The sequence below is a fragment of the Chiloscyllium punctatum genome, chromosome 3, assembly GCF_047496795.1.
Source record: "Chiloscyllium punctatum isolate Juve2018m chromosome 3, sChiPun1.3, whole genome shotgun sequence".
In the NCBI taxonomy this organism is placed as follows: Eukaryota; Metazoa; Chordata; class Chondrichthyes; order Orectolobiformes; family Hemiscylliidae; genus Chiloscyllium; species Chiloscyllium punctatum.
The window spans coordinates 9,685,862-9,700,800 of record NC_092741.1 but is presented as its reverse complement, the minus strand read 5'-3'; the positions used below and the strand labels follow the sequence as shown (position 1 = coordinate 9,700,800).

The window sequence follows — 14,939 nt, the reverse complement described above, 5'->3', positions numbered from 1 at the left end:
TGCAGCAAATATTCTCTCTTCGGATAAGTGTCCGACCCTCCGACCAAAGTCACCATTGAATCTGCCTCCAGCACCCTCTCTCTCGGGCAGTGCACTGCATATTCTAACCACTGGCTGAAGGTGCTTGGGCCTAGGACACTACCTCGATGAAACGTGACACGTAGAGAAGAAAGCAATAGATTCAGCCGAGCCCTCCATGTCTTTGATGTGTGTGTGGATGTGCCTGCAGTTAGTACAGGCCCTTCGGCCCACGATGTCGTGCCGAGCAGTTTTCTTAATCTAAGATCAACCTAACCTACACACCCCTCGATTTACTGCCGCCCAGCGTGTGGCTCGTCCAGCAGTCGCTTAAATGTCCCTGACAGTTTGTGGGAGATTAGAAATGTAGTTTCTGCAGGTGGTGGTGGTTAGAGATGTTGTTTTTGCAGATGGGTGACGGGGTGTTGTGGGGGGAGGGGAAGGGGAACATTACACAAACGGTGGCGGGATTCTTGCAGCATACTTAAGGCTAAGATTTTAACGAATATAGAGGTTTTTGTTTAAGAAATAGTTTTAAACTAAGAAATAACTTTAAAGTGTTGTAGCTGACCACAAAAGAAGCAGTAGGGGCATTTCACAATAAGCTTATAGTATGACAAGGGGAACTGGATAAAATAACAGACAGGCTGTAACAGACAAGGACAAGGACAGCAGGGTAGTCAGATGAGGAAAATTAGAGAAAAACAAGTGAGGTTGTGATAGGATGGGAAAAGGGAGGCGTGATTCCGCAACTTGCAAACTGAATAAGAATGCTTACATGTTTTGTTTTCGCGCCTGATTTTGCTAGCCTGATTGCTTGAGCAAAACGCCCGTTCTTGCAAGGCCGTAAAGAATAAGATGTTCTTGTTTCTAAGGCTTTGCCTCAGGCTGAATTGTGAGTGAGTTTTGTTTCTCACAGTTGCCGAAGGGCCTGTTGTTGCGCTGCTCTGTTCGACGTTCTAAAAATCTCAGCTGTTACCAATGTGAAAAATCCCTGCCTCCCCTCAAGGCAAACGATTGGAGCAGGTTCGAATTCTGACCGAAAAACCTCACTGTCAGGAAATCTCGGCTCACCTTTTCGAACAGAAACTCTTACAGACTAATCCATCTTGTCTTGGAAAATGCGAACTCCCATCCCCCAGCCCACCTCGTGCAAATGAACAGCACGACGGAGGAAGTGAAGATCAATTTACAGCAAATCAGCCTTTATTGGTTCGGCTCCCGCTCCAAACATTCCAATTCGGTCTGCTTCCTTAGAATTGCAAATCAAGATTCAAGAGTGCTAATTGCAGCGCTAACAGCAAGCTAATGGTTTGATAGCGGCTGTGCAATCAAAAAGCAACGTCTCAAATGCAAAACAAGGCAAAACACCCAGTAAGCAAAACCTCAGCATCTGTGGAGAGAAAGCAGAATGAACGCTTCGAGTCCAGTGACCCTTCTCCCGAAGGGTGCAGCGAGTTCTGTTTTCGTCTAGACATTACGACCTGCAGCACCGCGCGTGGAGTCAGGGATCAACTGCACCTTCACTCTATTGGTAGGCACTGAGCACGTACATCGATGCATGCATCAGGACGAGACGGAACCTGAACCAAACGGACGGAGGCTCCGAAGCTCTCTCCCACCCTCTCACCTTCAGTGCGCACTTGGATCCATCCATCCGGCTGCTCCGCATCAGGAAGCATCGGTAGCGCGGCCTCAATCAACAGGTGGGAATCAGAAAGCTTCCCCACACAGTCACACGGCACAGAAGAGGCCCTTTGGCCCTCCGAGTCCGCACTGACAAAGCTACTCTAAGTCTGCTCTAGTCCCACTTTCCGGCGCTTGGTCCGTAGCCAGGAAAAGTTATGACATTTCCAGTGCTCATCCGAGTAGTTTTTCAAGGTTTTGAGGTTCCCCGCCTCGCTACCCTCCCGAGCAGTGCATTCCAGACCGCCGCCATCCTCTGGGAAACAGCTGCTTTCTGTCATGACCCCAAGACCACGGAAGGTCTGGCGGCCCATAAGACGTAGGAGCAGAATCAGGCCATTCGGCCCACGCTCCGCCACTCGGTCGTGGCTCACAGGTTTCTCAACCCCGATTCTCCTGCCCTCTCCCCACAACCCTGGATCCCCTTATAATCAAGAACTTCTCTATCTCTGTCTTAAATGCAACCTCATCTCGGCCTGAAGGGGCGACCCTTCACCCTGAGGCTGTACTTCCAGGTCCTCGTCTCGCCTACTAGTGGGACCATCTTCTTCACGTCCACTCTGACCAGGCCTCCCAGTAGCCCGTAAGGATCAGTCAGATCCCGCCTTACCTTTCGAAACACCATCGGGTAGAGACCCAGAGACCTCATGTGACAAACCCTTCAGCCCCAGGGGGAGCACGCTTGTAAACCTCCTCTAGACTCCCTCCAACACCAGCGCATCCCTTCCTTCGGTACAGGGCACAAAACTGCTCCCAATATTCCACCTGTGCTCAGACCAGAGCCTGATGCAGCCTCAGCAGCACGTCTCTGCTCCTGTTTTCTCGCCCGCTTGAAATGAATGCTGACACTGCAGTTGCCTTCCGAACCATCGGATGAACCTGCATGTTAATCTTGAAACGACACGGAACTAGGACTCCCGAGACCCTCTGCGCTTCAGATTTGCAAAGCCTTTCCCTCGTTCAGAAAATCGTCTACCCGATTGTTCTTGCCACCAAAGTGCAAAACCGCACACTCGCTCTCTTCTTTCCCCACTCGCCCGTCATGTCCACGCTCGTCTGCAGCCTGCCCATTTCCTCAAAACTACCTGTCCCTCTAGCTATCTTTGTGCCATCTGCAAACTCAGCAAAAATGCCCTCCGTGGCCCTCATTATCGTGGACACCCCAATAAGGTCCCTGCCACAGCCCCGTCTACAAGGTATTTGCAGAAATTCACCAAAGTCATACACGTAGGAGCTCGTTCCAGGATCCAAAACTCTGACTGCTCGACCCTCTTGGGACGACGGGGGAGGTGTACCTCGCCGATATCCGTGATCTCTGACTTCCTTGCTTGCTGTTCGCGGTTTGGGCGAGTGTGATCCGGACTGGGAGACCCTGGAAACAAGACTGGCAGACGTGGCGGGATCGGTCGGGTAACTCTTGTGCACAAGATCCCGGTAATGAAACGTCTTAAAAGATATATCCGGGCGACCAGGGTAGGCAGCGGTAGTTGCTGCAGGCATTGCCGCAGGACGGTCACGCTGAAACGACCAGGTAATCCTGTGCACAGACCAAGGTAAGAAAATAGACCTTTAAGTATTGCCTTGGTGGTCGGGGACGTATGAAATGTATGGGGAATTGGCGAGATATAAAATAAAGCATATGTCATTGGAAAACAGCTCGTGTCAGAAGGGCTAGTAGCTGAAGGGCTACTGAGGGTACACTTCATAACTAACTTATGGCCAGACATCCAGAAAAATATCCAAAAGCTAGAGGAGCCGTTGCGGGAAGCTCAAAGTGTCTGTGAGACACGGTGTGTGTGTGTGTGTGTGAGAGAGAGAGAGAGAGAAAAGAGCTGTACAGCTCGTAGAAAGTTTAACCCTTTGTGATTCGGTTTGAATGCACATTTGTTTGTTGGTGATTGAATGTTTGTGCTTTGTTCCCTGGAGTTTGAGATCCGGGACTGTTTTGGATCTGATTTCTACTATGGAAATTTTAACATGATTTATTTTAAGGTTAAGGAAATAAAATGTTAACTCCTGTTCTTTTTACACATCATGACTGCCTTACTATCAGTTTCTAACTAATCTCTTTTATCCTTACATAAAAGTGATTTATGGAGAACAGTTGAAGTCTCTAAAAATATATAATTGGTCAGATTAATTGGACAAGTAAGGTGTCTAGTCAGGACCCTGAAGGGGGTGCAGAAGAAGCTGACACCGGACCTCGTTAAGATTAATTAAATAGCAACAATGGGAGGCATGGGGAGTTGCCTGTGTAACGATCGATCTGTAAATAACGTTAGAGGGGAATATATTCCGCCCGACAGTCCTTTGGGGAAAATGTTGGGAAATTGGGTACACAACTCCCGGACGCGGGGGAAAGATAAGGCTATAATGATAAACTACTGTTGTTTTGTCTGGACTCAAGAATGCAATAAGGAGTCTGGTATTTCTTTTGGCCCAAATATGGGTCCGATGAAGATTGGCTGTGCCAAGATCTAAGTATATATGTCAATCGGAAAGAAACATACAGGAGGAGAAAGTGAGGACTGCAGATGCTGGAGGTCAGAGCTGAAAATGTGTTACTGGAAAAGCGCAGCAGGTCAGGCAGCATCCAAGGAGCAGGAGAGTCAATGTTTCGGGCATAAGCCCTTCTTCAGGATTCCTGAAGAAGGAAATGAAAAGTTTGATAGAGGATCCGGTGGGACTGGCTGAGCAGTTAGATCAATTCCTAGGACACAATTTATATACCTGGGGAGAACTGATGGCAATTCTAGGAACCCTATTTTCAGGGGAAGAACGAGGTATGATCAGGAGAGCAGCCTTACGGGAATGGGAAAAGAGGCATCCGGCCGGACTAAATGTAGTCCTGGCAGATCAGAAATTCCCGAATGCCGATCCTCACTGGAATAATAATAGAACACACAATAGAGAATCAATGTGGGATCTAAGGGAAATGGTAATATTGGGAATTAAAGAGGTGGCACCTAGATCACAAAACTTTGTTAAGGCTTTCGAAGTATGACAAGAGAAGGATGAAACCCTTTCTGCATTTCTTCTCAGCTCAAGGAGACCACAAGGAAATATTTGGGAATGGATCCCGGTGATCCGGTAGCTCAGCGACTCCTAAAGGTCCAGTTTTTTGTGACTAAATCATGGCCGGACATACAAAAGGAATTACAGAAATTAGATGGGTGGAGTGAGAGACAGATGGAAGAGCTGTTATGTGCGGCACAGAAAGTGTATGTGAAAAGGGAAGACGAGAAGCAGAAACAGAAAGACAAAATGATGGTGGCAGCAGTAGAAGAAATAACAAAAAGGAGAATGAGATCAGGGGATAACAGGAAGGATAGGGGAGGACACGAAAGACAAAGGTCAGACATCCGGGGTAGGAGGCAACAGGCAGGATGTTACCATTGTGGAAAAGTGGGGCATTTTAAATGGGAATGCCCAGGATTAGCACGAGAAAGGGAAACCGTTTCCCTAATGACCTTCGATGAGGAATAGGGGAATCAGGGGTTCCTTCCTCCTGAAACCCACCAGGACCCCTTGATAAATCTAAAGGTGGGACCTGAAGGGGAGGAGGCAGTATTTTTGGTGGACACGGGAGCGGCACGGTCATCCCTAAGTTTTAGACTGTGGGATACAGGTAAATTAATGTTACTTCTGCAATTCCATTTTACAAAGTAAAATAAACTCACACCAGTGTGTAATTGTTTTAGCCACGAGCTGAGTCAACAAGAATGGAAACGATGTGGAGGAAATATATAATTGTTTTTATATTAGCTAAAATTGTATGTCAGAGTGAAATGTGACTGCAAAACAATGGTAGACATTACGGGCAAGTAGATAAGATGTTGTGAGGGGATGAAGTTAAGCTAAATACGTCTGTACAAACAGTAGGTATAAACATCTGTTTCCCACTTTTACAGAAGACAGAGGAACAAACCCCAATTAAAAGGGCCATAGGGATCAGAACGGCCTCGGGAAAGGCACAGATGAAGGGGGTAGATAATGATGAAGAAAGAATATGCCTAACAATGACCTACAGCAGGATGCGGTCAAACAGCCTTGTGAGGCCAGGAATAAGCATTTTGTCACAGACAAGGCCGGATAAGGCAAGAGATAAACGGGGTAATGGGGGCCGGTCTTAGGGAAGTGGAAGATGTAAACAGGGGAGGGAGCAGTGTAAAACAAAAGAAATCAAATCATATAAATGTTGTGTATGAATTGAATTTGGTGTGTGTATGTCCTCTGCCTTATAGACACTGGACATCACACCCACTTGCAAGTGTAAAATAAATGACACTACTGATTCAGATTTTGTCTCGGACTGAAATTATTGAAGTGTGTGAGCTTTGTTTCTCACAATTGGGGGCTGTCTGGGATTTTCTTCCATCACCGGGGGGAGTGGCTGGCCTTGGACACTGGGAAGACGCGTCCCGTCCCCCATTGAGGAGCGGTCTCGTGTCCCGGTTTGGTCCGCTCCCTTGGGTGACTGGTACGAATCCCACAAGAGAGACATCTGAATCAGACAGTGATAGGAGCTCGATAGACAATACGGCACAAAGGGGCTAGGCAACTCTGTGCACAGACCAAGGTAAGAAACCTGACTTTTAAGTATTGCCTTGGTGGCCGGGATTGAGTTTTAGTAGTTAATAAGGGACTAATGAAGGAACTCAACATGGGTTGTGCCGTGGGTAAGGAAAAAGCCTCCGGGAAAACAAAAGAAGGAAAAAGCAATGGAAATGGAGGCAGGGTCCCTTACAACATACCTCCAGAAAGTCCTTTGGGCAAGATGTTGTGGAATTGGCAAAATAATACTTGTACAAGGGAAAAAGATGATTAAATATTGTTGCTTCGTATGGACTAAGGAATCCATTCTTCGTCCCACCTCTTCTGGCCAAAAGACAGGTCGGACAAAGACTGGGTTTGTAAATATCTGTATTTGTTTGTCAATGAGTGAGAGAGAGAGAGAGAGAGAGAGAGAGAATGAAGAGAGCTCTACAGCTGGTAGAAAGTTTAACCCTTTGTGATTTGGTTTGAATGCACATTTGTTTGTTGGTGATTGAATGTTTGCATTTTATTCCATGGAGCTTGAGTTCCAGGACTGTTTTGAATCTGATTTTTATTATGGAAACTTAACATGATTTCTTTTAAGGTTAAGGATTCTATAGAGATTATGAAAAAAAAGAATGCTACCTCCTGTTCTTCTTACAGGTCATGACTGCCTTACTATCAGTTTCTAACTAATCTCTTTTATCTTTACATAAAAGTGATTTATGGAGGACAGTTGAAGTTTCAATTCAACATTAGATTGTAGTAAAAACAAAATTCTATGGTTAATATCTGTGACCTTGGATTCGGCCATTGTTCATGCATTAGAAGTTTTTTTTTAACTTGAATAGACAAATTCTTTTAAGGCAGCTCTGATTATTTCACGACCTATAGTATTGTAATTGAGCAATAATTGGTCAGCACTACTTAAGAAAACTAATTTTGGATTTAAATTAAGGGACTAAAACTGGGTGATTACAGTGGATTTCAAAATTGAGAACTGTATGCATTTTACATTTTGAATATTAAATACTGAATAAATGAATGTAAATATATAAATATATTTACAAGTTTGGAACAGGCTTTAAAGTTAGTCAAGCATGAATTGATGAATTGGTGATTGAATTATGGGGAGCTAGAAATATTGCAATATTTCTTCAAAAAAAAGGGTAAGAACGTAATGACTTATCCCCTTCGGGAGGTACCAACAGGGGACAAAGAGATTGGGTTTGTAAGTGTCCCCCTCAGCAGTGGGGAGGTCAGAACATTTAAAAAAGAAATGAAGGTCCTGGTTGAGGATCCGGTGGGGCTGTCTGAACAAATTGATCAATTTTTGGGGCCCAGTCTGTATACCTGGGCTGAGTTAACGTCTATTTTGAATATAGTATTTACTGGGGAGGAAAGGGGACTTTTACGGGGAGTAGCCATTAAAATATGGGACAGGGAACACCCCATTGGAGATGGGGATGCTGGACAGGGAGAGACGAAGTTTCCCCTCAGAGGCCCCCAGTGGGAAAATCCAAATCCGGAGCATAGAGAAGAAATGAGGGAATTGAAAGACCTGATTCTAAAAGGAATGAGAGGCAGTTCCAAAGTCACAGAATTTGACTAAAGTCTTTGAAGTTAGACAGGAGAAAGATGAGACTCCCTCAGCTTTTTTTTTGCAGAGATTAAGAGACTCAATGTGGAAATATTCTGGAATGAACCCTGAGACCCAGTGGCACAGGGTCTTTTGAAAGTACATTTTGTGACAAAGGCATGGCCAGACATACAGAGAAAGATACAGAAGATAGAAGGGTGGAGTGAAAAGCCATTAGATGACTTGTTAAGAGAGGCACAGAAAGTGTTTGTAAAGAGAGAGGATGAGAGACAGAAACAGAAGGTGAAAATGATGGTAGCTACGGTTGATGAGGTAGTTAAGAAAAGAATGGAACCAATAGAGAGCAATTGGAGCGGTGGGTGGCAGCAGGTCGGACAGAGAGGAAGGGGGAAAGGGAGAGGGAGAGGGAGAGGACAAGGGGGAGTATTTGATAGAGGGTTCGAGCGACAGGGGCAGAGCTGGAGGTCTCCACAGGCAGGATGCTATTATTGCGAAAAGAAAGGGCACTTTAAGCGGGAATGTCCGGCTCTGAAAAGGGAAGAGAGGGCAATTCCGCTTATGAATTTTGATGAAGAATAGGGATGTCAGGGGTTCCTGCCCTCGGGGGCCCACCAGGAACCCTTGATAAACCTGAAGGTGGGACCCTATAGGGAAGAGGTAGTCTTCCTAGGAGATACGGGGGCAGCACGGTCATCGCTGAATTTTAAACCAAAGAAAGTAGAAATGTCGACATGGTCAATTACTGTTTCAGGGGTTAAAGGGGAGGGATTTACTGTTCCAGTATTTGAACCTATGATGATAGAAGGTCCTAAGGATAGGGTCACAGGGGAATTGTTGTATATCCCTGAGATAGGAAGTAACTTATTAGGGAGAGATTTAATTATCCTCTTAGGACTGGGGATTGGAATTCAGGAAAAAGAATTAGTTGTCCAAATGGCAATGTTGACAGAGGATGTGGAGAGAGAGATAGACCCTATTGTATGGGCTAGAGAAGGGAATCGTGGAAAACTACAGATCCCTCCCCTAGAAGTAAATTTTTAAAAAAAGGAAAGGGGACGTTGTCTGTGAGCGACAATATCCCTTTTCCATAGAAGGTAAACGAGGACTGCAGCCAGTAATTGGAGGATTGGTTCGAGATGGACTGTTGGAGCCATGTATGTCTCCTTATAATACCCCAATTCTACCAGTGCGGAAATCCGATGGAACTTATCGATTGGTGCAGGATTTGAGAACATTAAATCGAATAGTACAGATCAGGCACCCAGTGGTGCCAAACCCCTATACCTTATTAAGTGAGATCCCTCATGACCACAAATGGTTTAGTGTGATAGATTTAAAGGATGCCTTTTGGGCTTGTCCCTTGGTGGAGGAAAGTAGGAATTTGTTTACCTTTGAGTGGGAAGACCCTAAGACAGGACAGAAACAGCAATACCAGTGGACTGTTCTTCCCCAGGGGTTAACGGAATCCCCGGATTTATTTGGACAGATGTTAGAACAAATATTGGAGAAATTTAGCAGCCCCAAGGGGACTACCCTGTTGCAGTATGTAGACAACCTCTTAGTAACAGGAAAAAGAAGACAAAGAGTAGTAGAAGCCACTAACAAATTATTGAATTTCCTGGGCCAGCAGGGACTGAGGGTATCTAAAAACAAACCACAATATGTGGAGCAAGAAGTGAAATACTTGGGACATTTAGTTAATGAGGGAAAGCGAAAGATAAGCCCGGAACGGATAGAGGGAATAGTGGGAATGCCGCTGCCCAGCACTAAACGGGAGTTACACAAATATTTGCGTCTCACGGGTTATTGCAGATTGTGGATTGATTCCTATGCACAGAAGACAAAGAAATTATATCTCAAACTATTAGAGGGGGAACCAAAATGTCTAAGTTAGGTTTGTGAGGAAAAAGAACTAGTTGAGAAACTCAAAAGAGATCTGATCCATGCCCCCGTGTTAGCCTTACCTTCTCTTGATAAACCTTTCCACCTCTTTGCTACTGTAGATAAGGGAGCGGCTTTGGGAGTATTAACCCAGAGGTGGGGGAAGGAATTAGTACATGAAGAATTGATTAAATGGGTCTTAGAATCCCTATTACTCCCCCGAGAAATAGCAGTAGTGCATGTAAATGGTCATCAGAAAGGAAATGAACCAGAGGTTAGGGGAAATAGATTAGCCGATGAAGTGACTAAGGAAGCAGCCCTGAACCCACAAGAAGTGGTGATTCATTCCCTAATACCTACTGTCCCAGGTCCTGGGAAGCTCCTATATTTACTGAAAGCAAAGAAAATGAATTGAGGGATTTTGGGGCTGTAAAAACAGCAGATGGGCATTGGAGGTTACCTGATGGAAGGGAAATGTTAAACAAAATGATGATGCGAGAGATTATGGCTGTCCTACACCAAGGCAGCCATTGGGGAGTACAAGCAATGTGTGATTTGGTTCTTAGGGAATATGGATGTAAAGGAATATATACAATTGCTAAACAAATCTGTGAGGGATGTATCATACGCAAAAAGGTAAATAAGAAAGTCTTGAGAAAACAGACCCCGGGAGGAACAGACCCAGGATTGAGACCTTTCCAGAGTATACAAGTAGATTATACTGAACTCCCCAGGGTAGGGAGACTAAAATATATGCTAGTCATAGTAGATCATTTATCTGGTTGGGTTGAGGCATACCCCCTAGCTACCGCCACTGCGAGTGGAGTGTCTAAAACAATATTGGAGCACATAATTCCCCTATATGGGATCGTGAACCATATTGATTCCGACCAAGGAACTCACTTTACCTCTAAAGTGTTACAGGGGGTAATGAAAGGGTTGGGAATTTCCTGGGAGTTCCATGCTCCATGGCACCCACCATCATCGGGAAGGGTTGAGAGAATGAACCAAACACTCAAACGACAGCTCTCTAAATTGATAATAGAAACCAGACTCCCTTGGACCAGATGTTTACCTATAGCTCTCTTGTGAGTACGAACAGCCCCAAGGAAAGACTTGGGACTATCCCCCTATGAAATCTTATTTGGATTACCTTATCTGGGAACGAATGGAGAATTGCCAATTCCCGAAACTAAAGATTTGTTTTTAAAGAAGTACATACTGGGCTTGTCCTCCTCTTTGTTTTTCCTCAGGAAACAGGGTTTATTGGCACAGACTCCACCCCTTGAATTCACCGTTCATCCCATCCAGCCGGGCGATTGAATCTTAGTAAAATCATGGACAGAGACTAAATTGCAGCCGGATTGGCAAGGGCCGTACCAGGCTTTTTTTACGACCGAAACGGCAATAAGGACGACGGAGAAAGGCTGAACTCACTACACTCGGATCAAAGGGCCAGTGGAATCTCCAGTTGAGGAAGAAGTCTGGACAGCCGAATCAACGCAAGACCCGCTGAAGCTCAGACTAAAGAGACTTTGAGTAACTAATTATACAGTGGTGACACGAGTGCGGGATTATTTCTGTAAGATTGTATATTAAGTTTTTTTGTGCTTCAGAATGAGTTTAGAATATTGGGAATGCTGCTAGAATTATGATGCTAGCCCTTTTAGTATTGGGATTTCATCAAATATCATTTTCATATGTATTATTAACGGTTCCTGAATCTGATAATCCACAAGTAATAGACGCTGATGTATGCAGCTTAGTAAATTGTGGAGATGTAGATAATCAGAGACAGTACCGCAGCTCTGAGATACATCTTAAGTCCTATGGGGATGGCCTTGGAAGATGGTACTTACTATAATGGTCTTGTCACAGTACACCGGGCCCCCTTCCGACCAGCTCGCGACTGTCCCGATAAAAAGTGTAACCCAATATACCTAACGATAAGGAAAACCACATGGCACGAAACAATCCTGGGGGGGGGGGCACCTATGAGATACAACGAAATGAAACGTTTGGGATAGAAATGAAAGCAAATGGGAAGGATTTCTTGGGCTATTGTTTTCGAATTAGTGTAGGACAGGAAAAATGGGTAGAACTACTGGGTAATAAGATACAATCTTTCACCCTTCCCGCTGATCCTAAAGTAGTAAAATTTATAGAGGTAAAGGACTTGAAACAGGCCATTGAAATAGAAACTGGGGATGCAAATGCCTGGGTTGAATGGGTAAAGTATACTGTGAGATGTCTGAACAAGAGTAATTGCTATGCATGTGCCTCCGGTCGGCCAGTGGCCCAGGTGGTTCCCTTTCCGCTCGGGTGGAAGCGAGACAGGAAGGGCATGAAATGTATGATAGCCCTGTATCAGGATGAGACTGCATGGAATGATAGGAATTGTACCTCCCGATCTCTGATGTTCCCTCCCTTGGAGAAGAAAGATGCAAAAGATCCCCCCCTATTTTCCGCCGCAGTTGGAAATCACACATCGTATGTGCGTAGACGAGGTACAAGTCAGTCGAAAGATTTGGGGGAGCTGAAATTATGTACAGAGATTAAGAATGTCACCGAAACAGAGAAGGGAGGGAACAACTCAGCATTAAAGGTTCCCCGAGCGGATCTGTGGTGGGACTGTGGGGGCAAAATATTGAGACCCACCCTACCTCCAGATTGGAGAGGGATATGTGCAATTGTACAATTGGCAATTCCATTTACCCTGGCATTTGAGAAGGAAAAGATAGGAGGGAAAAAGGGAAGGGGTAAGAGATTACTGTTAGACACTTCTTTCAATGACAGGATTTATCTCGATTCGGCAGGAGTCCCTAGGGGAGTACCGTATGAATTCAAGGCTCGTAACCAGATTGTAGCAGGCTTTGAGTCAGCTCTCTTTTGGTGGGTAATAATTAATAAAAATATAGATTGGATAAATTACATTTTCTATAATCAACAGCGATTTATAAATTATACAAGAGATGCGGTTAAAGGAATATCAGAACAGCTTGATGCGACAAGTAGAATGGCATGGGAAAACAGAGTGGCCCTTGATATGATTCTAGCGGGAAAAGGGTGTGTGTGTGTGATGTTAGGAGGAAGTTGTTGCACCTTTATTCCAAATAACACTGCACCTGATGGTTCAATTACTCGGGCCTTAAGGGGATTGACTACCTTAGCAGAGGAACTGGCTGAGAATTCAGGAGTAGACACATCTCTCACAGGATGGCTTGAGTCCTGGTTTGGAAAATGGAAGGAGGTGGTGGTTCTATCCTTACTTCCCTGATAGTAGTAGTCGGGATATTGGTGGCCATTGGCTGTTGTATCATACCCTGTATATGAGTGCTCACCCAAAGACTGATTGAAACAGCCTTGATGAAAGAGGTGCCCCTAAAAGAAAAATGCAGAAGATAACAAATGGTAATTAAAGAAAAGGGGGAAATTGTGGGATACAGGTAAATTAATGTTACTTCTGCAATTCCATTTTACAAAGTAAAATAAACTCACACCAGTGTGTAATTGTTTTAGCCACGAGCTGAGTCAACAAAAATGGAAACGATGTGGAGGAAATATATAATTGTTTTTGTATTCGCTAAAATTGTATGTCAGAATGAAATGTGACTGCAAAACAATGGTAGACATTACGGGCAAGTAGATAAAATGTTGTGAGGGGATGAAGTTAAGCTAAATACACCTGTACAAACAGTAGGTATAAACATCTGTTTCCCACTTTTACAGAGACAGAGGAACAAACCCCAATTAAAAGTGTCATAGGGATCAGAACGGCCTCGGGAAAGGCACAGATGAAGGGGGTAGATAATGATGAAGAAAGAATATGCCTAACAATGACCTACAGCAGGATGAGGTCAAACAGCCTTGTGAGGCCAGGAATACGCATTTTGTCACAGACAAGGCCGGATAAGGCAAGAGATAAACGGGGTAATGGGGGCCGGTCTTAGGGAAGTGGAAGATGTAAACAGGGGAAGAGCAGTGTAAAACAAAAGAAATCAAATCATATAAATGTTGTGTATGAATTGAATTTGGTGTGTGTATGTCCTCTGCCTTATAGACACTGGACATCACACCCACTTGCAAGTGTAAAATAAATGACACTATTGATTCAGAGACAATGTGTTGCTGGAAAAGTGCAGCAGGTCAGGCAGCATCGAAGGAGCAGGAGAATCGAAGTTTCGGGCATAAGCCCTTCTTCAGAAAGAATTCTTGGTGCCTATTTTTCAGCCAACCCTAATTAGAGGAGATGAAGAGGAAGTGACAGGACAATTACTAACTGTAGAGTTCAATGATAAGTTCTTTAAATAACTATATTGTGGCGCTCTGCTCTTCTTTGTCTGTCCTTAGGAAGAAGGGTCTGTTGACCCAGACACCTCCACTTGAGTTCGCAGTACATCAGATACGACCGGGTGATTGGGTCCTGATAAAGACCTGGAAAGATACCAAACTGCACCCAAGCTGGGAGGGACCGTTCCTAACCCTCCTGACTACTCAAACAGCCGTCCGAACTGCTGAAAAAGGGTGGAGTCATCACACGCATGTTGAGGGCCCCGTGGACGCTCCTTCCCCTTCGGCAGAGTGGTTAGCTCATCCTACAGACAACCCTCTGAAAGTCAAGCTGAGCAAAAAGAATGGACTGAGATAAGAGACTATTAAATATTGGTTCAAAAACTGTATCCCAAAACAATTGTAAGTGTTGCTTGGACTCCCTCCTCCCTGGCATACAAAGGGTTAGGGAATAGACAGATAGGGTTGTGAGCTGGAATGAGTGGTCAGCTTTATATTGACACGATAATATTGGCGCTAGCTGCTAAGGGGGGATGGGAAAAATCATTTTACCGCTTTATGTCAGAACTATGCTAAGCTAAAGGGGCATACCGACTGTTGGGTATGGGCTGAGATCCCACACCATGGGGAAGCCGGAATTCCTCTCACGGTAATACCACTTCCTGAAAGAGAAGTGTATGATGTACAATAATTTGACTCGGGCTCAAACAATACAAAATGAAGATCTGACAGGGGTAATTATAACTTTGCAGGATGGTTCCCTCAACCAGCCCCAAAAACACTGGGTGCTATTGATGGCCTTAGAGATCCCCCCCCCCCCCCGAAAGGAGCAGTAAATACCACTTGTTTCTGTAATCAGAATGATACCGCACCCTTCCGATTAGGAAAATCATCTTGAGTCTACACCAGTCAAGCCATTTCCACGACC

At 44.8% G+C, this 14,939-nt stretch overlaps 2 protein-coding genes across 10 annotated transcripts in view; one reads left to right on the top strand and one right to left on the bottom strand.

The window, feature by feature from the left end:
- Positions 1 to 14,939, bottom strand: part of LOC140455488 (uncharacterized) — a 597,350-nt gene that overhangs the window by 27,566 nt on the left and 554,845 nt on the right. The window lies entirely within an intron of this gene.
- The window catches only part of LOC140455429 (uncharacterized), a 33,592-nt gene continuing 19,104 nt past the window's right edge, over positions 452 to 14,939 (top strand). For 3 of the 9 annotated variants that reach the window (XR_011952846.1, XR_011952845.1, XR_011952837.1), the window contains exons 1-2: positions 3,878 to 11,303; positions 14,072 to 14,305. Coding sequence is in view for 1 of the 9 variants with exons in the window: in XM_072550303.1 (XP_072406404.1) it covers positions 3,142 to 3,257; positions 14,072 to 14,305 (350 nt within the window). In the remaining 8 variants the exon portion in view is untranslated. Of the gene's footprint in view, positions 3,258 to 3,873; positions 11,304 to 14,071; positions 14,306 to 14,939 lie in introns of those variants that run through there. The other 6 variants (XR_011952852.1, XR_011952848.1, XR_011952851.1 and 3 more) reach the window with 6 other exon arrangements.